Source organism: Tachysurus vachellii, chromosome 17, assembly GCF_030014155.1.
Source record: "Tachysurus vachellii isolate PV-2020 chromosome 17, HZAU_Pvac_v1, whole genome shotgun sequence".
Taxonomy (NCBI): Eukaryota; Metazoa; Chordata; class Actinopteri; order Siluriformes; family Bagridae; genus Tachysurus; species Tachysurus vachellii.
In genome coordinates this window covers 3,831,624-3,853,307 of record NC_083476.1, presented here as the reverse complement: position 1 = coordinate 3,853,307, position 21,684 = coordinate 3,831,624, and the positions used below count along the sequence as shown (strand labels likewise).

Below are 21,684 nucleotides of genomic sequence, written 5' to 3'. Positions count from 1 at the left end.
CTTCAAGTGCAATCTGCTGACTTGAGATGAAAAGGTCAAAGCATGAGGAAGTGGTTACCTCTAAGCGGTGCATGTGCAATGCTGCACTGTTGATGATGCTCCCATACAGAACACCACAATAGAGTAACGGACAGATGATGGAAGTGTAGTTTGGACCATGATCGATCGATAGATAGACCTAGGGTTAGCTACCGTTAGCTATTTGCTACCGTATAGAAAATATTTTCATTCTACTTTTATGACACCGACCTTCGTAAAGTGCTTCAATACGTCATACTGTGCATGTTTGTGTACATGACCATATGAGTTGTGATCTAACTTTATTTGTTGTGTACAGTAAATTGTTCACCATCTCTGACCTAAGAGAATCTCGTCTCGTTAGAGTAGCAGTTGTCTTCCCAGACTAATTGGTTAATGCTGATTAGCCGCTTTCTGTCAGTTTTTCCTCAGTATGTACATGAAAACACTAGTGGGTCACCTTCATGTTATTTTTAAAGTATTTGAATATTTCCACTGTATAATGAGTAGTCAGGTGACATGAATGTACAGTTGTATAGAATCATTAGCAAATCTGCTGATGTCAGTATTTATTCTGGTTATAAAATGAGCGATGGATTTCATCCCATATATTTGATCACATTCTTACTTAATAAGCTACTATCATTGCATTTAAAGTTCTTATTTTCATATAATAGTGACCACACATGTCAAGGAAGAAGCTTTTTTTTTTTTCTTTTTCCAAGTTCACATTTTATTGAACTCATGTAATGCATTTCTCAGATGAACATGTTGGAAATATAACACTCTCAGTAAACCCCATCCCACTTTTATACCATAAGAGGGATTTTACCCCCCCCCCCCCAACATTCAGCTTTTTTTTGCATGTTTCTTTTTTGCGCCTTAACCAGCACATAGTATCCGTTCCCTCGCTAAATGGTTAGTGTCAAACACTTTTAATGGTCTCTGCGAAAAAAGCAACAGATTTTCAAGTCGGAGTATTAAAGAATTTGATCTTTCTGCATAAACCTAAAAGTGGAGTTGCCAATGTTCGATGAAGGGACACCGTTTGGAGAAACGCACGCTAGGGACTAAAGAGACTGAAGGAGGAGTTGAAGATTGTGGGTGATAGAAAACCTGGGAGATAAAGAGCTGCTGGACTCTGCTAATTAATCAACGCACGCATTTGGCTTTGTTTTCCATCATCTAGTTCAGGGCCACAAGAGTAATGCAAGTGAAAGAATAAGCGTCCAGGATAAATGGAGAAGGTAAGGGGAGGAGTGAAGGACGCGTTATCTGAATCGACACACCACCTAACCTTCCTTCTCTTATTCAGCCCATACTGTATCGGAGCAAAAATACTGAACAGGATTGTTTTTTTTTTTCTCTTCTATTTGTGCATGAAATTGTCCTCAATGCTCCTTATTCTTACACGGTATTCACAAATACTACATTCAGGGCTGACTGCTGCAAAGTGTGACCCATATCCGGCTCTTTGCGATCGTCTCCTGTATCTACTAAGACTTTGCATATATCTGTAGGGATCAAATATCCTTGTTAGATCCGACTGCATGAGAGAAAAAAAGCGGCACATGCATTTCCCCTCAGAGCGTTTCTACATTTTCTTCCTCCTTTATTGTTTCAATAAAAACAGGAAGGGAACAAAGTGAGCTGTGATGCTAGTATTTTCTTTAAGGAAACTCGTTCCGCGTCATTGTACAGAAATAAGCTATATCAATAAGATGCAGTTTATTTCAAATCATCAAAACAATCGATTTTTTTTCCCCCAAAAAAATATTTGAACACAGGTTTTGTAAACAAAGAGTCCCTTAAACCTTAAGCATCTTTCTCCCCCCAATGTATTTCATGAAAATAAAGACTAGCTCTTCATATCTGATCACCAAACATAATTTGCTTAATGTCAAAAGTAAATTTGCAAAAATTCTTTCTCCTGAATTTAAAAAAAAAAAAAAAGTTTAACAAAAACAGCATGCTAGTCATTACTTATAAATAACTGTTTTGAAACGTATGGAATAATTAAGAATACATTTGAAATTGTAATATAGGTATGGCTCTGGTAGTTCTGCTCTTCTTTTTAGGAAAAAACAAACAACAACAAAAAAAAACAAAAAAAACACTGTGTTCTTTGTTTTTGTCTGGTGCTGTGGAGAGAACACACACACGCACGCACGCATACACACAAGCCATCCTCTGTCCTTATCATTCAAAGTTAAGAACATGTAACATAAGCCAGGTTGATCACCGATGCTCAGGCGGTTCAAAGGCCATAGCAGCTTTTTTGGTTTTCATTTTATATATTTTTTTTTTCCTCCTTTATGTTCTTTTATCCACATTTCTACCCCCTACTCTCACAAGCCCAACCCTCCCCTCATGAAACTAAAGAAAAAACAATACTTCCCTCTCTCTCTTCTCACACACACACACAACACACACCTTGATCGCTCTTGCACACACTCGTACATCATCTCAAAAACAAACACTGACGAGCTGTCGCTATTTTCCGTTGTCTCGTGAACGTGAGCGCGCTACACACACGCACGCAAATCACACACACCTTCCACGGATGTGTGTCTGAACTTTGTCACTAGATCACAGTCGTTTCTTCTGCTCCGGGCCCCTGGAACACGGTCGGACTCCACATCCTTTTGTGTAAACGAACACGTTAAGGCACCATTTGCACGGTGAGCAAGAATACTGCTGCTGCTCAAGGCAGGGTCCGGAGACGAGGGGAATCTTATGGCTCCTGGCTCCATGCTCCCCTATCTCCATTTACCCTCTATTTAAATTTTTATCCCCCCATAATTATTATTTTTTTTTTAAATACGCACTGGCTCAGCTGCCCCTGTGCAAAAGGCTTTAGGAAGTCATGTAGACACTGTATATTGTAAGGCCCCCGGCAATGCGTTTGCATCCAGAAAAGAAACTAAACCTTATATCATCCGTGGAATCAATCTTCTCCTTCCGTTCAAAATAAATAGATCTTCCTTTTTTTTTTCTCTTTTAAATACAGGTAGCTATATATATAGTATTTTCTTTGCTTTGAAAAATGTTTAAATTCTCTTTTTTTTTTTTGTCCTTTCTTTTTTCCCCCTTTTAAAGTCTGTCCAAAAAAAAGAAAAAGAAAAAAGAAAATAATAATAATAATAATAATAATAATAATAAAATAAAATCGAAGAAGAGTTATCCTCCTGGACATGCTTGACATCACTAGCAGGAAGAGTGGCTCTCCTTTCTTAAACAGTGAAGGCAGTGGTCAGAAGGAACAGCATGGAGGAAAGAAGGAGAAAGAGGCAGGGGGAAAATTATGAAATGTTGACTTAATAAATGGGGAATAGGGAACAGGCAAAAAGATCAGAAAGGATGTATAGGGAATAAAGAAGGGGGGGGAAGGGGAAAGAGAAGAAGAAGAAGGAAAAAAAAAGAAAACCCTCCAGGCTGTCTGATCCCCTGGCTGCCATTGGTTGTGGTCTTTAGGCTGAGAAGAGCTCTGATTGGCTGCTGGGGTCCCACTACTTTAACGCCAGGACTGCGCCCTCCGCTGGTCAAAGTCAGCAATGAGCCTCTTGATGTGGGCCAGCTTGTTGTGCAGGTACTCGCAGCGCTGCTTCTCTTCGTGGTAATTCGGGTTGTGCTGTAAGCAGACGACAGTTCATATGAAATAACTGCCGATGATTTCCAGGTCTAGAGATTCGATAATAAGCGACCTCTTAATCCAAACTCACTTGTTTGACTTTCTTGTATTCCTGAAGCACCTCTTCATGCACCTCCTGCAAAAGAAATGTCAAAAACAGCCGGTTAGCAACCGGATCCATATAAACAGCTGCGAAGCTTTAGAAAGCTCTATAGTGAGGGAAAAGCGGTGACATTAGGGACATGATGTGACATATAAAACGTCTTGTTCTTGCGTAGCTTTATCTCTGAAGTTTAGAAAGAACATGCCTCTGTGTCGCATTTGACTTTGATTACTTTGTGCAGTCATGCTACACTGAAATGCAATCACAGCCCTAAGTCACACACTTGGGTGTGGTTGGAATTGGAGAAAAGCTCGACACTGACTTGTTTTTTTTTGTGTGTGTGTGTTTTTTTTTTCCTCTTTGTTTCTTCGTTCCTACGGTTTATTTTTGAACTCTTAATGACCAGGTTGTAGTAGTAAAAGCTTGATCAAGAGTGATAGGACTAACATTTACACCAGGTCCTAGAATTCATCAAAATTGTTAATTTTCAAAAATGCATGCGGTGAAAATTTGTACCCTTTTTTTTGTTTTTATTATTATTATTAAGTTAAACATATAATGTGAGAGGGAAGGAAAGTTAGGGAAGGAATTTGATTGGAATGTGGTTACATGTTAAACCTACATGTGAAGCAAACTGGTTTCGTTTTACAGTGTAAACGCAGAGTAATTCAGGACAGTAAAGCTTTTAGGGCTTTAGTTATGGGCGAGTACTTCTCCATACCTGGTACTCTTTGGTTCCGGGTAGCAGGCGTCTGCACTGAGTGTCTAGCTTTGTGAAACGCCGTGTGATGTTCTCCACACGAGCGTGAAGAGTGCGATATTCGTCGTACTCAGCATTAAAGTCGTCCTTGTAGCGCTGCCGCTGATCCATAGATACCACCGCAGTGTATTTACTGCCAAAGATGGACAGAACACACACACACTTTCAGTTCTAAATCAGTTTGCAATGGATAAACAAATTGGATACCACTATGATATTTTTAATACATATTTAATACAAAGGGTGAAGTGCATGAGAATAAACTCACTAAGCATGTTAATTCCTTTAAAAATAAACAGAAAAACCACTAAGTAAACTTACGCTATGTAATCAGGAATAACCGGGGTGGAGAGTTCAGTAAGCTCAGGTTTGCTTGTTCTGTCTATAGAGAGAACAGGGTGACAAACAAGGCATCTTGTAAATGACTCACTTTCTTGGAAAATGACAGAAAATACTAACAAACTACACAAGTAGACACACCTAGAGCTGGAATTTCAATCATTCGGTAAGATTAATAAACAGTAGGTGTCATTATGCTACGAATGCCACAGTAGGTGTCATTATGCTGACTAAACAAACTAAGTAAAACACAACACACTAAAACAAACTGAAGATGATAAATCTCGGTGTTTTTTTGGGGTGGGAGCACGATGGAGCAGGCAAAGCCCCTGTTTTGTTATGGCTGCTATAGTGATGTGAACAGCTCAGTTGCACAGACACAGAACGAAGACCTCGGCATGCTTCGGGCACAGATGATGTTCAGCTGGCTTCCATGAATAACGATATTGCCAAGCAAACAAAAGTTGTATGGAGGATTTACTGGCAGTGACATGCACAAGGCAGGCAGCTGCATGAACTTCTGGATTACTGCACTATGTAGCCAAGCCTGTGACTGACTGGTCATTAAAGAAAAAAACAAGTACATGCTGCCATGGTATTGTTTGTAGTGCTCCTATGCGATGGCTAATACAAAAGCACACAGTACTAAAGGTGGTTCTGTCTTCATGCAACTCTTGCAGATATAGTCTATGCTCATTAATGACTTGACTTGGTGTCAAATGACACTATATACACAACTACAGGCCTGTTTGAGTAAAACCTCACCTTTGTGCAATTCTACACCTGAAGGGCTTTCCACATTAGATAGCGTGTGTGTTTCTGCCTCGGTGCGGTGTCTTTTTTTCGGCCTTTCTTCCTTCTCAGCCTGGCCCTCCCTGTGCCGAACGATCTCGCCCTCCCCTCTCCTTTCCCGCTCCTTGTCTTTGTGCTTCTTTGACTTCTTTTTGGGCTTTTTGCTACTGTTGGCTGCTGGGGATGTGGCAGAGGGTGGGAGAAAGTTGGAGCTGGGGGTGAGGGAGCGGGGTGCGTAGCATTCCGTCTCCTCCCCGCATGTGGAGCTCTGGTCCAGGGGCAGGTCCTGGGTTCCGCGGCCCTCGGGTGTGCTGGGTGAGTTGGAGTTGGAACCAGAGGGGGGGTGGGACACTGGGGGCTGGGACCCAGGACCCGGACAGGCTGCGTTCACTGGAGGAGCTGGTCTCTTCTCCTCGGTTTCTGTAGGTGGGCGGCGATCTGACGAGCTCGGGGCTCCTCGACTGCTGAGGTGGGAGATCCGGGGTTTCTTAGACATCAGAGGGTCGATAAAGTCACCCTGAGGCTGGCGCTTCTAAGAAAGAAAAAGAAAACAGCCAAGTTAAGTACATACACATGTCTAAGTAAAATAAAAACACGTCTGATAGAATAAATAAGCTAAACTTCCATAAAGGAGTCTGTAGCTCCAGTTGTCAGTATGGGATTTCTCCATACCTGTGGCGATGTTGGTTCTTTTGGAGAACTGCTGGATGACAGTGAATCTGCAGGCAGGCCTAGTTTACTGAAAATGCACAAGATCCACTTAAAAACAAGTTTAGGACACTTTACAAATCAGGATAAAATCGAAAGGCTGTAAGGGTATGTACAGGCAAGCAGCCGAGAAAAGTCACACTCTTCTAACAAACATCCCAGTTGTAAATCCACCTCTGCAGGAACTGGACAAGTGGAATTTGAGATTTGGTTTTGAGCTTGTCGCCTTCATAAAGGACAGTTTCATTTTCTGAATGTAAACTACACTCTATTATTATTATTATTATTATTATTATTAAGCCATAAAAATAGTTAGAATAAACAAACCCTTAGCCAGAGGTCACCAATCCATTTCCTTTCTAAAGGTCATTGTTGACCAAATGTGCTGGTATGTACTCTCGACAATCTGAGAGCTTACCGAGCTAAAATCCAGTCCAACTGAACACGCTCGTCCTCTGAGTAGCCGGGCCAGTCTTTCTGAACCTCGCGGTAAATGAAGTCCTTCAAGGAGTAAGAGTTATCCTTTGGGTTCAGATTCGCAACCTGAAAGGAAGGTCAGAAAGAACGTGAGACTATAAGAAAATTAAAATGACTGCATTTTTTATGATGACCAGCAGCAACCCATTCGAATTTAAATTGTCCGTCCTTGTCAAAAAACCCCAAAAACAAATAAAAAAAACACCCCACTCAAATCTTCCACTGAAAGAATAAGACACTCCGGGACTCTCGATTGGATGGTACATCGTTTGCCCTATTGTCTGGAAAGACTCTGGCAAGTCAGAATTTTATCCACATAGAATAGAAAAGGGGTAAAACCAGCCCTGGTGGTGCTCTTAGCAGCAGCTGAGACACTAGTATCAGTGAGCTGTATGTGGAAGGGACTGTTCCTCCGAGTGTGCTGTAGTTGAATGCATTTCCCACTCAAAAAATGTGGGCTAGTCTCCTCAAATCAATATTTTACATTTTATTTACAATTTATTATACTGGTTAAGGTGTAGGGTCGGTGTTCGATTCCCGCCTCCACCTTGTGTGTGTGGAGTTTGCATGTTCTCCCCGTGCCTCGGGGGTTTCCTCCGGGTACTCCGGTTTCCTCCCCCGGTCCAAAGACATGCATGGTAGGTTGATTGGCATCTCTGGAAAAATTGTCCCTAGTGTGTGATTGCTTGAGTGAATGAGTGTGTGTGTGTGCCCTGCGATGGGTTGGCACTCCGTCCAGGGTGTATCCTGCCTTGATGCCCGATGACGCCTGAGATAGGCACAGGCTCCCCGTGACCCGAGGTAGTTCGGATAAGCGGTAGAAGATGAATGAATGAATGGTTAAGGTGTTGGACTACTAAATCAGAAGATCCCAGCAATTAAGGGGTTAAAGGGCCTTGCTCAAGGGCCCAACTTAGTGGCCCTCAATTGTCTGTAAAATGCAATAAACCAACAGTTAAAAAGCAAAAAGAAATATCTATAACCAAAATAAAATTAACGTCTGCCAAAACAGAACAATTAGGGAACAAGTAGTCTCTTTTTATTTTAAATCCTTTGCACAAAGGAACAAATAATTCACCTAATACATCCATGGCCAGATGATAGTGGTCAGAGGAATCTAATCCGCTGTGATGGGAAGCAAAGTTCACCTCAGCAGCGAGCCATGTGACACGATCAGATTGACTTGTGTATAATTATGCAAAATGCAATCGCTCTTGGCATGGCACCTTTTGGGTACATATTCCCTATTATTACATATTATTTTGTTGCTGGTGACAAAAGTTTAAAAAAAAAAAAAAAAAAAAAAAAAAAAAAACCCAGGCAATTCTGTAAAACATGCTGACCTTTTAAACACTACACACCCTTTCCAGCAATAGTGTTACACATGCAACAAGACGCAGAGACGACGATCTGACGCCTTGGCACTGTTAAGCTGTTCTGTGTAAACACTGCAGCAGTCTCAAAGGAAGCAAAATAAACAAGGTGCATGCTGAATGATTAGTATGGCACGACTGTGCTCGCAAACAGATACGAGGTCGCTTCTCGCTTTCTGATGCGGCGGGGACGAAGTTTCAAATTCTCTTCTCATACTCATGTCCAAACAAGGAGAAATACTCGCCCTCAAAGCTTCTGAGATTACTCAGCGGTCACTCGCATTTCACACATAAAAATGCCCTACAAGATTGACATTTGTGCACTGAAACCCACAGGAGGAACTGAAAGAGGTCATTTGCTGGAATTTTCCCCTCATTTTAAACAGTAAACAAAGGGAGCAAAAAAAAAAAAAAAAACCCTTCGAATTCATTACATTTAAGTATTTTCAAAGAAATCCTGCTAGTGCAGGTCCTGGAAATCACATGTTTGAATTCTGACGCATGTACAGGATTAATCTCTAGTTCTCTAGATTAATCTCATGCTCTGTGTTCTGCAGCAGACATGCGTCATGCAGACTGCTTTAACTGATTTTATTACATGCTTTTATGCTTCGGGAGAGTGCAAAGTCTTGCAGCTTGCAGTCGTCTGGCTGAGCGGCGAGTGCTACTGTTCTGATTTGCTGTGCAGGATGAAATTTGCCCCGTCTGAGTCAGATCGATAGTGAAGGGTTTGTGTGATAACACTAGGTTATCTGTCAGGAGTCCACTTTACGCGTCTTTACGTATACGTTGGTCCCAAATATCTGCCGCTGTTTTATTCTTGTCGGTGATGGCATCCTTAAGCTGGGAAATATAATTTACCGATTGATGTTAAACGAGTGCTGGCAAAATAATGTAGAATTAGATGTAAAAGGAATCTTGTAAATGGTAGGACAATGCAAAGGACATCAGTAAAGTCCCAGTTTAGGTAAAAATAATTGCCAAAACAACAATACAGTGTAGATAAGCAGAAATACCAAAACCTGCATTAATACCTGTTCAGTCTCTCACAGCTTGTGAGCTGCATCAAAATTCAGCACTGCTTCGTTCCTCACCTTTCACAAAAGGTGCAATTGCAAAATTGAAGATTTCTGCAAATCTCTGCCTCCTGCACTCCACTGATCTCCTTCCACCGCCTTTCCTGTGCCCTTCTCACTTTAATACCTTTTTATTATTCTTTCCTGTGTCCTAATCCTTGCTGTCTTGTTACCTGCTGTAAGGTGCTCCCCAGGGAGTTGCGGTCCTTTTGGCTGACTCCGTCTCTCTGCAGCCTGGCCAGGACCTCCAGCTTCTTGTAGGAGCGCAGAGCCAGCAGGTGAATGATGCGCTCCCGGTATGGCCGCTGGGACACTGGGTTGTTGGTAAGGCACTTGCGGATGGTGTTGGCTGGGTTCATGGGGGTCGACCGTTTCCTCTCTGGGACCGGGTCTGGGGCTGAGGGAGCTGGCTTACGGATCTGCACCTTTGTACCTGTGCGAAAGAGAGAAGCGGCTGAGAACGGTGACTATAGATAGCGATCAGTTAAAGCCCTTACGTCGGCAGATAAAAAGCTTTATCAATTGGCCTCATGACACTATACAATTCGCTCTGTGGGAAAGAGATTTAAGAAGATACGTGTTTGACGGTAAAGCCACAGAGACAGCTGCTACACTGCACTGACTCAACATTTCCGCTGCTTTTCTTTCGCTTCCTTACTTCTCTGCTTGATGCAAATGCCCCCTCTCTAAATCCCCAGGTGCAGGAAGCACAAAGCACCAGTGAAAAAGATTGTAGTTAATAGTGCAGCACCCTGCTGTGACCAGAAGACCCAGGCCGCCCCTTGGTGTGAGTGGAGGATTTTGGGCAGACACTCCTGCAGTTATAAGACCATTAGGAACTGAAATGAGCTGCTGGTGTGGCTTGTGTGTTTTCCTGACACCTTCTATGTGCTTCCTACAATTAGCTCACGCTTGTTTCTGGTCAGCTACAGATCTATTGCTACAAAGCACTGGAATGTGTATTTGAAAAAAAAGAAAAAAAAAAAACTTCACGACTCAATAAGATTTGGTTTGTTTAGTAGAGAAGATCTTGGCAATTCCCCAACCGACCCTTCCTTCACATTTTCTTTGATCTATCTCTCTCTCTCTCACACACACACACACAGAAACAAAGAAATAATAAATAAAAAAAAAAAAAGGTTAAAAATATCTAACAGAAGAACTTGCTGGTAAAGCATGGGCAATGAGGATCGTCTGACCATCTGACAAAGAGAACCAGAGGCTCAGTGCAAAGATACACAGCTATTTTTATATCGTGTCTCATCAGGAATCATGTGTTTTTGCAATATTATTGTACTTAAACTTTGCCCTCATCCTTTCACACAAACAGAAGGATGTCAACGCCACTGAAACGCTCACACAGACTACACCGTTATAGCAGATGGTGCACTGAGATTCAATCAATGAGCTTCCGTTGGTGAGAAAGGCTGGAGCTTAGATGTGACCGTGAACACTGAGAAAATAAAAATAATAATGCAAAACTGAAAGTTTCATTCACTAACAGTTCCAGGACAGATGGCTATGGGTGAAAATGCAATCTGTACATCCAGGACTTTGTTTTTGAGCCACTATACACGCAGCAAACCTGAGGCGTGTAGATAAAAGGACCTGTACATTATGCCCAAACTGAGCCACCTGCCTCTGAATTGCCCTCCGGGTTTGATGACCTTGGTGCCCTTCCTGCGCGTGTCCTCCTCGGCCTGAGTCATGCGCTCTCTGGTCACCTGGTAGGAGTCGTTTGTGGCGCACACCGTGATTTTGTCCTGGATTGCCCCCAGAGAGGATAAATGGGGGGCCCCGGAGCTAGATGTAGCAAACACAAGCTTAAGTCACGGAGCGCTCACAATGACTAGAGGGTAGATATTTCATGGAAATGGGACACCTTTTTACCTGGACACATGCTGCTCAATGCATTCAAAGCTTCCCTGAGGATTGTCCTTTCCGACATTGGACAGGTAGAAATCGAAGATATGAGATCCATCCGAGACGTCAGACTTTGGAATCTTGATGCGCTGCGGGATTGCAAAACACCAGACAGGAGCAACTTGACTGATCTGATAACGCTCACAGACTGATGCATGAAAATGAGAAGATGAGATGCAGGAGATGATAACCAAAACAAACGGGAAAAAAAAAGAAAGAAGAAAATCTAATTTGCTATAAACTATATGCTGCAGTTTCCCCACTTATCTCCGATCATCCAGTGTTTGGTTTAGTACAACAAATATAAGAAAGATGCAGCTATGAATACAGTCATGACCAGGCAGGCAAATCAAACCTCTCGTAGCCAAGCTCAGTCCCAGGTTATACCCAGAGGTCTAATTAACCAAACTAAAAAAAACAGAAGCAGATGTATTACGAGCGAATTATGTAAATTAATATCAAATTTTAACAATAATAAGTCTTTATTTTTTAAACATCTCTGGTGACAAAGCACCAAAGACAAAGTCTTTAGCTATGCGTTACTGAAGGTCTAGCTTCTGTTACTAGACACCTTAATGACCTGACACACCTTGGTGTGTGTGTAGTGTAGTCTATTTACGGAGGTAACGCTTCTGAGTAACACACAGACCAAATACTTTTAAAACAATCTTATCAGGTAAAAAAAGTCAAAAGTACTTTCTTTCTTTGGGAAATTCTCTGGATTTCAGGTGAGAACCCAACCAACTGCACTAAAAAAAAAAAAAACCCTTATAATATTACAGCATACATGATTGGTTGTAAATTTAGCTACATGGTTGCAAACCATTTCTGAAGGTTGAACAAGCCACACATTTACACACACACACACATCCCATCTAAGGTCTTGTTACTTTCTAGACAAGAGGAAAGAAGCCGGTGTTGGACGTCGATCGTGTTTTGGCTGAGCGATAATGTGGTAAATGGGGAAAATGCACACGTTTAAACTGAACATGTGAAGACTAGATTAAAGCATGCGTAAAAGAAAAAAAACAAGACTTGGTGCATAACTGTATAACCACGGGGTAGTATTAACTGCCTCAGAAGAGCAAAAGCTGGCATGGCCTGCAGGGTCAGAGGTTAACCAGCTATTTTTATGGTCGAACAGTGAAAGCTGAAAAGCCTCAGACTCGACCCTCAGGGCAAAACAGACACTCCTACACACCAGGACTAGCATGAGGAGAGCTGTGACACGCAAGCACACACTCGCGAGCCTGGTAGCTGTTAGGAAATAAATATCTGTTTTCATACAGCTTCACTGAAGAGAAGAAAAAAAAAAAAAGAAAGAAAAAAAAAAAAAAAGACAAAGATTCATGCAGCTTATGATTTGAAGGTTACCACTAAAGAGAACATCTTGGTTTCAAGTGTCCACCTACCCCTTGCAGTCCTTGGAAATGTATTGTTGGCTGTGAGGACGGTACATTCTGGAAAGAAAAAAAGAAGAAGAAAAGGCAAAGTAAACATCAAGATGAAATTGTAGGCAGTCCAAACCAGAAAAGCCTCTTGGATCTACACAGTGCATATAGTACATACGAATTAGAACCGACTGTTTATTTAACATACGAGAAATGAGAAACAGGAAGGAAAGGGTTTTCTAAATCTTGTTAAACTACTCTGACCAAGCCCTACCTCGGCGCTACTGATCTGTATTTCTTCCCTGGAAAAAGCCCGGTGTGACACTGACTGACCCTTATTGTTTAAATGAATTGCTCAGGATGTCCGTATGGGACGTGGAGTAAAATCTCTGTTGTTTCATGTACGTGATCTACATTGTGGTGTGGCCCGATGTCTCATTCCATCTCTTTTCATTTAGCATTTTACAGTTTAACACGTGTTATATTGCGAAATGTCCGTGATCCAAGTAAACTCAGCGACGAGAAGAACAAACTTCTCCTTCAAGATAATAAAGAAATTCAGTATCTTGTGAAACCATGAAGCCTGCAACATGTATCCAAGCTGTTCCAATCGAACGCTCTGACCAATCAGGATGGAGAATGTGCTAGATCTGGGACTATGATGCTCGTTTAGTTGTTCTTGGATCCTCTGAGATCTTGTGTCACGGACACAAAGGCAAACAACGATATGATAATGAAATTTAAACGCGCTTTGTGAAAACGTGCAGTGGATGAAAATAAAGGGCTCCGTGTCCGCCATTTCGTCCTGTAAGCTCTGAATTAAAATACGAGTGCGTTTTTGATTCACGGTTAGTTGACTCATCGATCGTGAGTAGACAGCAGAGACACCGTCGATTGGTCATCCATCACATGTAGACAGCTGCGACAGCCGTCCTCGGAGACCGCGTGTGATTGGACGCGTCTCGTCTGTCTCTTGAACAACTGCATTTTCCTGAATGAGTCACCGAGGGCATTGAATCTGTGTGACGTCAGGCGTTACGTCATTCAGATGATGCTGAGGGCTTTTGCAATTGCAAACCACAAAAAAGAATTGTGCAAAGCAAAGAGCCACATTTCCGCACACATGTCCAAGGACTCATATAGTACAGATTGAATACATTCTTAGAGGGAAGACAGAAGGATCCAAAGAAAAGAAACTCACTAATGAAATTCAAATCCTTTACGCTCCTTGTACCTTTATACCCGGAGTTAAAACTCAAAAGCCTGGTGTTCTTCCCCCCTTCTTGTTTTCTACTGACTCACAAGCCTATAAATGTGCAGGTCAAACTTCACCTAGATAAACTCGGCACAACACGAAAACAACCAGAAAGCTACAAGCAACAAACGTGTCTCTCAGTCACCTTTCTTTTCTTCCGAATACATGTTTAGTGCTAATTTAGCAGGGAAAGACGATTGCAGACGTCTGTTGTGTCACCGTGACGACGGCTCAAGATGCTGGCACCTTTTGTGGCCGTCTGTGCTTTATTTTGGCTTCGGAACCTCATCCGTAACCTCTTGTGTCAGTACATTGTGACTCAAATAAATCCTGACTCAAATCTGGACTCTTGTGGTCAGCAGATCGGACGAGTCAGTGAGTTCAAGGAGTACGTTCGGAGCTGAAGATTTCTAGCACTGCTGCTGCATGCGACTGCAGTCTGAATGAACAGAAAATAATGATTAGCTGTTATTCTACTGCTCAAGCTGTTTGATAGTCTGCCACATGATCAGGCTCAGGAATAAATAAAGAAATAAATTCTGAATAAATTGTTCTAATAATGATAAATTTGTAATAATAAATAGTTCTGACCCGTACTACACACTGTACACTATGCACCTTAAAACACTCCGATTTGCACAGAACTTAAATTTATTACTTTTTAAAATGTTTTAGCATTTATTGGATGCCTTATTGCCAAGTTAGTGAATTTATCTATCTATCCATCCATCCAATAAAAAAAGGAATTACATACACAGTCAAAACAGCAAAATAGACTATGAGACCAGATTATTTTACGTAGCTAGCACATGTGCATTCACTAAAATGACGGTAAAAAAAAAAGAAAAATAAGAAAAAAAGAAAAGAAAAGGAAAAAAAAGGCAAGATAGCAATTTAAAAAGTAGTCAAAGATAAACGTTAATTTGTTAAACGGTTAACATCTAATTTTACAGTCTAGACCTCTAACGTTTGCTTGAAAATGCTTGGAAATTTTAATCACTAATACACGGCCAAGAACTGATTACTGTTACAGGGGTGTTGCAGATGACCACCTAGAGAGCTTTTCCCTCAGGATGATCTCACATTCACTCCTCTCACAAAACTCCTTCTTGTAGCTTCAACAACTTTTTAAACCAATGAGTATTATATGCTTACAATGCTTCTTTGTCCAATAATGTTATACCCGGAGGGTGAAGACTTTACCTTCAAGATCCTGAAGCTTATAGCCAGAAAAGTGTAGAAAAATAAAAACGCAAAACACTAGAGTGAAGCGTTTAGGTTTGTGACTACACTTGAACAAGTTTTTTTTCGCTTCCCTATGTGGTTCCACCACAAATGGTGCTCTAGTGTACAAATAGTGCACTTTTTGTGAGCTCTATGGCATTGTGATATCACACCCAAGCAAAAGCAAAGACTACCGAGTTTCAAGTTATGTGTGTGCTCGACGTGGGGGAAAATGATCGCTGTGGGTTGTCTTCGAGCATTCTTCTACAGTCTTTAAATATTCTATATTGAAGCTTGTCTCCTTGATATATGCTTACGGATATCACTGTCTGTGGTTTATGCAAACAACATGGCTGATAAGTGCTTTTGAACATTTAGTCTGTAATTAGCGCAGATATTATCAGCAGGGTAGTGGAGACGATCAAAAAAAAATGTAAATAATATGAACCAAACGAATAAAAAGATTGTGGGTTGGGAAATGTAAACTTGTTCCATTCGCACACTATCCGGGGAATCTTTTTAACAGGAGAATTATTTATTTGATGAAGAAAATTTGGATAGGTATAACTCATGAATAAAAAGCCTTAGAATATAACGATCTGTCTGAAAATCTGAAAGAAATACAGAAAAAGTAACACCCAAGTCAAATATACATGCAAACTAATTGTCTTTGCGCGTAGAAAAACAAATTGAGCCGAGAACAGGCTTTAAATGATGTCGAAGCAAAAACATTTACCACGGAAAAGGGAGGTTTGGGGGTGTTGCGAATAGGACAACGCGCTAATCTAAACCTGAAGTAAACTTAGCAAAACACCCGCACCACTGCCAGCTTCCAGTTATATTCAAATGATAGTAGGGTGCTTTCGCAGAGGCTTGTACAACCAGATCAGATTCATGCTCCCCACCCTCCAAACACAGCCTCGCTGCACATATCCACTCAGCGCTGCTCACGTTACAGAGCGCCAGGGAGAACCAGGCCCAGACGGTTCTCCTATAACTGTTAAATCACCACATATGAGCCACAGGATGACAGGAGAGAGCGAGAGCGAGGTTTGCAGGACTGCAGCCTCAGCATTAACCCTGCTCTCTGCTTAATCGAGCAAGATAAGCTACCAAGATTATATCGCAAATAAATTCCTTGCTTCGACACGCCTGCAGCTTCTGAGATCAACCGGAAGAAAATATCTGAGTGCAGACACAAAGACCTACAGGTTCAAGTCAGCATATTCACCGTCATTGGCTCATGCATTCCTTCGGTTCTCTTTGCCCCTGCAGCTACAGCTGGTCTTGGCGCACCTCCAGATAGACTGAAAATGACTACCAATGATTAACAAATGTTCTTCACAAGAACAAGCCAGGAGACAGCACAGATGCCCAACAAGCACTTGTAAACAAAAGTCAGATAAGTACATTTCGCAATAGAACATACAGGGGAATATAATAAGAATAAATCTTAAGGGTCAAGAAAAAAAAATTGCACTTTCCAAAGCTTGTGTGTCAGTAAGCCGACTAGAGGCTCAACAGAACGCAAGCTGGTTAGATCACGTATTCAAGTGTAAGGAGAGGCTGGAGACGTTGTGGAATTCTGTAGGGATTGATCTTATCCTTTAAAAATAAAAAGCAAACCACCAGCGAAATTATTTATACCATGTAAATATTGTTGAGGATGCCAAGTATAACCAGGCAAAGCAGAAGCTGGAAGAAATATGTACAAACTCCATTTGTACCACAGTAGAGAACCATGTGTAGACAAATGGTATGTTTATTAACTAGCCAACAGGCAAGTAAAAGTTGTGCTGTATAAAAATCATCGTCGATCCTGAACTGATGTGTGTAGTGCTGCAGTTGGTGGGGATCAGAAACGTGCGTTCGAGCTACAGCATACGCCTCCGAGAAGCACATCGTGTTTAAACTCGAGTATGAAACGAACTCTCGTTTTGTAGGTCAGTAGGATATAGGGTTAATTTTTTCTTCTCTGCTTAATCTGATACATGTTGCAAAACTGCTGAATGTTCAGTCAAGGGATTTCTGAAAGTCGTTCTGATAGTAATTGAATTTTGTGTCATTCCAATCTTTTCATAGGACATTTTACAATATTCAGCACTCCGTCCGACCTGATCGGAGGGCGTTACTCTGTGGTCAACACGCCCTGTCTGGTGTCTGGTGAGGCAGGAGCAACGTGATGAAGTGTTACGTGACGACAGCAGGTTTTTCTTAACAAAAAAAAAACAAAAAAAAAAAAAAAACTTTTAACCTTTCATGAACTGGTCATATTTTGTGTTGAAACTTTAATCACTGCTATGAGTGTAAGCAAGCTTCGACAAACCAAAAGAAGCGAGTGTGTTTAGTCTGACAACCAGGATGCCCTGATGGGATGCTGTCAACCCAACAGATGAAATCATAAACCCTGGTAGGACAAGCACTACATCTGTGGTTGTCCACTGGAGGACAGCTTTTCAGTTTGGTAGGTTGAACTGCAAGGTTGAGAAAGGGGGAAAGATAAAAACAAAAAAAAAAAAATCAATTAACTGGCTGCAGTTCACGAACAAATCACATGGATGTGTGCAAAATTATTTCCCTGAAAATCCTCATCTAGAAAGCAATGTTTTGGAAAGTAATTTTTAGTTCATTTACATGGCTTACTCAAGACAAAAATAATAACCGATTTAAAAACGAACATTGTATGCCTTTTTGCTTCGCCTCAGTTCAGAGTCCATGGCACCATGAAAACTGGCAAGGTGTGAAACAATATCATATCAAACCTATGCGTATTATTTATAGCCATGAAAGGTTAAGCATTAACTCTTGTTGCCATGCAGTGTTAGTAATGTCCACTGCATATCCAGACTTTAGTCAATTGGACCATCACGAACCGAATACTCTTCTTCTAATTGATAAAATGTAATGCATTTATTTAGAAATTTCTCTACTGAGATTAAAAAAAAAGGTTCAAATGATGTGAGCAGTGCAAAGAAGTGGGGGAAGAAAATCATGCTTCATCATGTCCTTTTTGAATAGTGAGTGCTGTAAAGCCTGCTGTGGCTTTAACGCAAAGTCTGCCTCGTAAGCACTTTGAGTCAGTGTAGAGCAAAAAAAAAAAAAAAAAAAATCAGACAATGTGACTGTTCATGAGGCCATGGAGCTCAGTTCTCTCCGTATGCTCACGTCAAGCAATTCTCCTCGCTTTTAAAGCTACAGAAATGTCCAGAAGGGTTCAAGAGCTATGAAGTCACTTAGTATATATGACTTAACCAAATAGACTCGTCTCAAACATTCATTCATCAACTCTATACTTAACACGCAAATCATTATCTCATTTTTCATACTTCGATACGGAAATATACTTTTGTTTAGCTTTCGACTCGGTAGCTAGCTAATTATTTAGAAATCTTAGATATCAGTTTAACCGACTAGCATAACAACGAACCGTCAGATAAAAGACCAAATACAGACAAAAGCCTCAAATATATAAACAAACAAACAAACAAACCGTTTGTGTTTAAATCAAGGAAGCGAACACGGTATATTTATGCTAACAGAAAAATACGACAGTTTGTGATTTACTTCAATTAATCCTCTTAGCTAGTTATCTCAGGTCCATGTCACCTGGCTAGTCAAGTTAGCAAAAAAAAAAACAAAAAAAAAAAAAACGAAGGATAGCGAGCAAATGTGCAAAAATAAACCGACTTGTATAACAGCTAACTCGACCTACTACTGGGTTAATAATATTTCGAAACTTTGCTATGCAAATACAACAACCTAGTGAAGTGCCAAGGACTAGTTTCAACCTCATCAAGTGCTTTTTTTTTTTTTTTACCCCTCGAAACCTGTTAGCTAACTATATTGCTGTCTTCGGGATTGCTAAGCAAATTAAGCCTAATCTCAAACGGGTACCGTTTTATACACAAACGCCCTATATAGGGTGCAGGGGCAGTTATTTAAAACCCTGTGTATCGCTCCTATATAGGGATCCAGCTGGGGTTCAGACTTAGCATTAGGCTTAGATTTCGAGGTAGTGACATTAAGACGGAAATTTAACATTTAAATCGCTATAAAATGTCACATTTCTCCTTTTTCACTTCTTCATTAACGGCCATAGCGTCTAAAACAAAATCAATTCACACACCAGATTTAAGAAGAAATTAAATCCTGGCTGTAAAAAAAAACTGCTAACTGCTAACTAGCTGCCTACAATCACACACACGTTAAGAAAACCGTGTTGTTAAATACAAACGTTAAAATAAAACACATTCTCTAAACAAAACGATCAATGATTACACTTCATTCATTTACTAATCCGGTTGCCGAGTCGATTATAATTGCATAAAACACGACAAATAAAGCTGATTTGTGTAGAAACGCTAACTGGGAAAGGTGTTGATTACAGATACACAACAGTTGACAAACTTTGTTTAACTCGGTCGCTTTTATGCGTCTTCGACAATCGATGCGTGATAATTCGGTACAAATCAAAAAGCAAACATAAAATAATAAATAGTAATAAAAAAAGTACAAAATTGTGTTGTTGTTTTTTTGCGTGTTTAAACCGAAGTCTATTGTTTGCTAACGTTAGCATTGCAAAGCTGGCACCAACCACAATTCCGTGGCTTTTTTAGTTAGCATGAATTTTCAGATACAGAAATCAAACCTTTATTTAATGTCTTTGAAATCAAGTCTCTCTTACAGCGTGAAGGTTTTTTATTATTTATTTTTGTCGATGTCATGTATAAAAAAAAAAAAAATACCAAAACAATGATTAAGACTTTCTAGCTGTGCTTTTTCCTTCCTTCTGGGCAGCACATTATAGTGCGTGGCACCGCTGTCTCTTCATCCGACTCTGGACAAGTTTATTAGACGACAGTGAGAGGTTTTAAATCACCCGGACCTACCTTACGGTTTTGGTAATTTTCTAGCGCTCGTATGGCCGTTTCAGTGAGCTTTACGTGCAAAACGGTGATTCTGTCGGCATTGCGGCCGCAATTGAGTCCGTATCTCCCGTCCACGGAGAGAGCGGCCATCTTTACCAGCCTGCCACCATCGTCCCTCTGACGTAGAGACTAAATCAGCCAGCGCTTCTCTCTCTCTCTCTCTCTCTCTCTCTCTCTCTCTCTCTCTCTCTCACCGAAGGAGGAGGAGCTCTCACACTCTCCTTTTTTTCTTCTCCTTCTTCAGTCCTATATTTACAAAAGAAAGAAAGAAAAAAAAACCCCAAGGCCACTGGTTATCGAGTGTGTCTCGGTCGATCTCTGACTAGTTGACTAGTCGTTGTGTGTGTTGCAAGCCAGTATTATGGATGCCGAGGGAACGAACATCATACCGTGTTCAGTGTTGCTATGAGTTTCCTTTCAGGGGAAAGTTTAACGCATGCTCACAAAAAAAAAAGTATCTGGAAGTCGCCGCGTGACGTCACGCACACGCATTTGCATATCCTTTCAGTCGTCATGATCGTATGCATGTCGAATATCCAATCACGTGGAGAAGAAAGATTTCCTAGATTTATGTACGTGATATTTAGATTAGGTTAGAGATTAGATTAGATTAGATTAGATTAGATTAGATACCTTATACATCCCAATAAGGAATTTCAAATCAAATCAAATAAATTTGAATTTACAAATTGCAGCAGTAACTACAAACTTAGTCAATAAGGCACGGAATAAATGCTAATCAAGTTTAAAGTAATGCGTTTAAATTTAAATAGTCCCGTGCATATTGGTGTGTTAGGGTTTGCATTGTTTATATTGATTTATAGTCATGTATAGATTTATATATGACTATAATTTTCTTATTAAAAGAAGACATCTGTAACAGTTTTAGGCCCAGTGTTAAATAAATTGTGCATAAAATAACAATATTTCAAGATTAATGTCAGAATATTTGAAAAAATATATGTATATCGTTATACTTAGACCAATTTATAATATGATTTAATACACAATACTAATAGCACAACTGATCAGATTCCATGGACACACACACACACACATGCACACACACACATACACACCCAGGTGGACCTATGATAACCTGGACTGTTCTAGTATATCTAGTATATTTGATCCAACAGCACACAGATCGTACACACCAAATCAGGATATTCATATACTATTTATAATATGTATTGGACATATAGCAATGTGCATATCCTGTACTAAGAGTTCCTAATGTGCTGTGGCATATGGACACATTCAATACACTTCCACCTAAAGATGATGCACTATGCCATAAGGCATTATGTGTTACAGCTGTTATGACACAGAAAAACCTCTGATGGCCTTCAAGGTGAACTCCTTCAAAAAGAGAGAACAGTTTCTGTAAGAGGTTTCCAAAATTTACTCTCCAAATATATCAATGTAATTCTCAAAATCTCGAAAAAGCTGCAAAGGAAACTGCTATAGATAAAATAACTTGCTTTTATTTCTATTAAAAGAAAATTTCAGCTCAGAAAGTCTCTAGATTTTTTTACTTTTTTCATTGGAAGTTCTTCAAGGGATTGTCGCTCTTAAAAAAGGGCGCTAAATATAGCGGCTCCGTATTTGTCCCAATAAGTTTACCTGCTTGAGATGATTCTAGTTCATCTAGACTACAATATGTATGATGCTTTCGTTTTGGTT

At 40.5% G+C, this 21,684-nt stretch overlaps 1 protein-coding gene across 1 annotated transcript; it reads right to left on the bottom strand.

Annotated features, from left to right (window-relative positions):
- Positions 1-1,608: 1,608 nt before the first annotated feature.
- Positions 1,609-20,197, bottom strand: ell2 (elongation factor for RNA polymerase II 2). The gene is made up of 12 exons (XM_060890323.1): positions 19,960-20,197; positions 12,613-12,660; positions 11,168-11,289; positions 10,917-11,080; positions 9,451-9,710; positions 6,770-6,894; positions 6,316-6,382; positions 5,617-6,175; positions 4,834-4,894; positions 4,474-4,645; positions 3,741-3,785; positions 1,609-3,649 (listed from the first exon to the last, which is right to left on the bottom strand). The coding sequence occupies exons 1-12, from the start codon at positions 20,086-20,088 to the stop codon at positions 3,533-3,535; spliced, it is 1,869 nt and encodes a 622-aa protein (XP_060746306.1). The 5' UTR covers positions 20,089-20,197; the 3' UTR covers positions 1,609-3,532.
- Between the last annotated feature and the right edge of the window lie 1,487 nt (positions 20,198-21,684).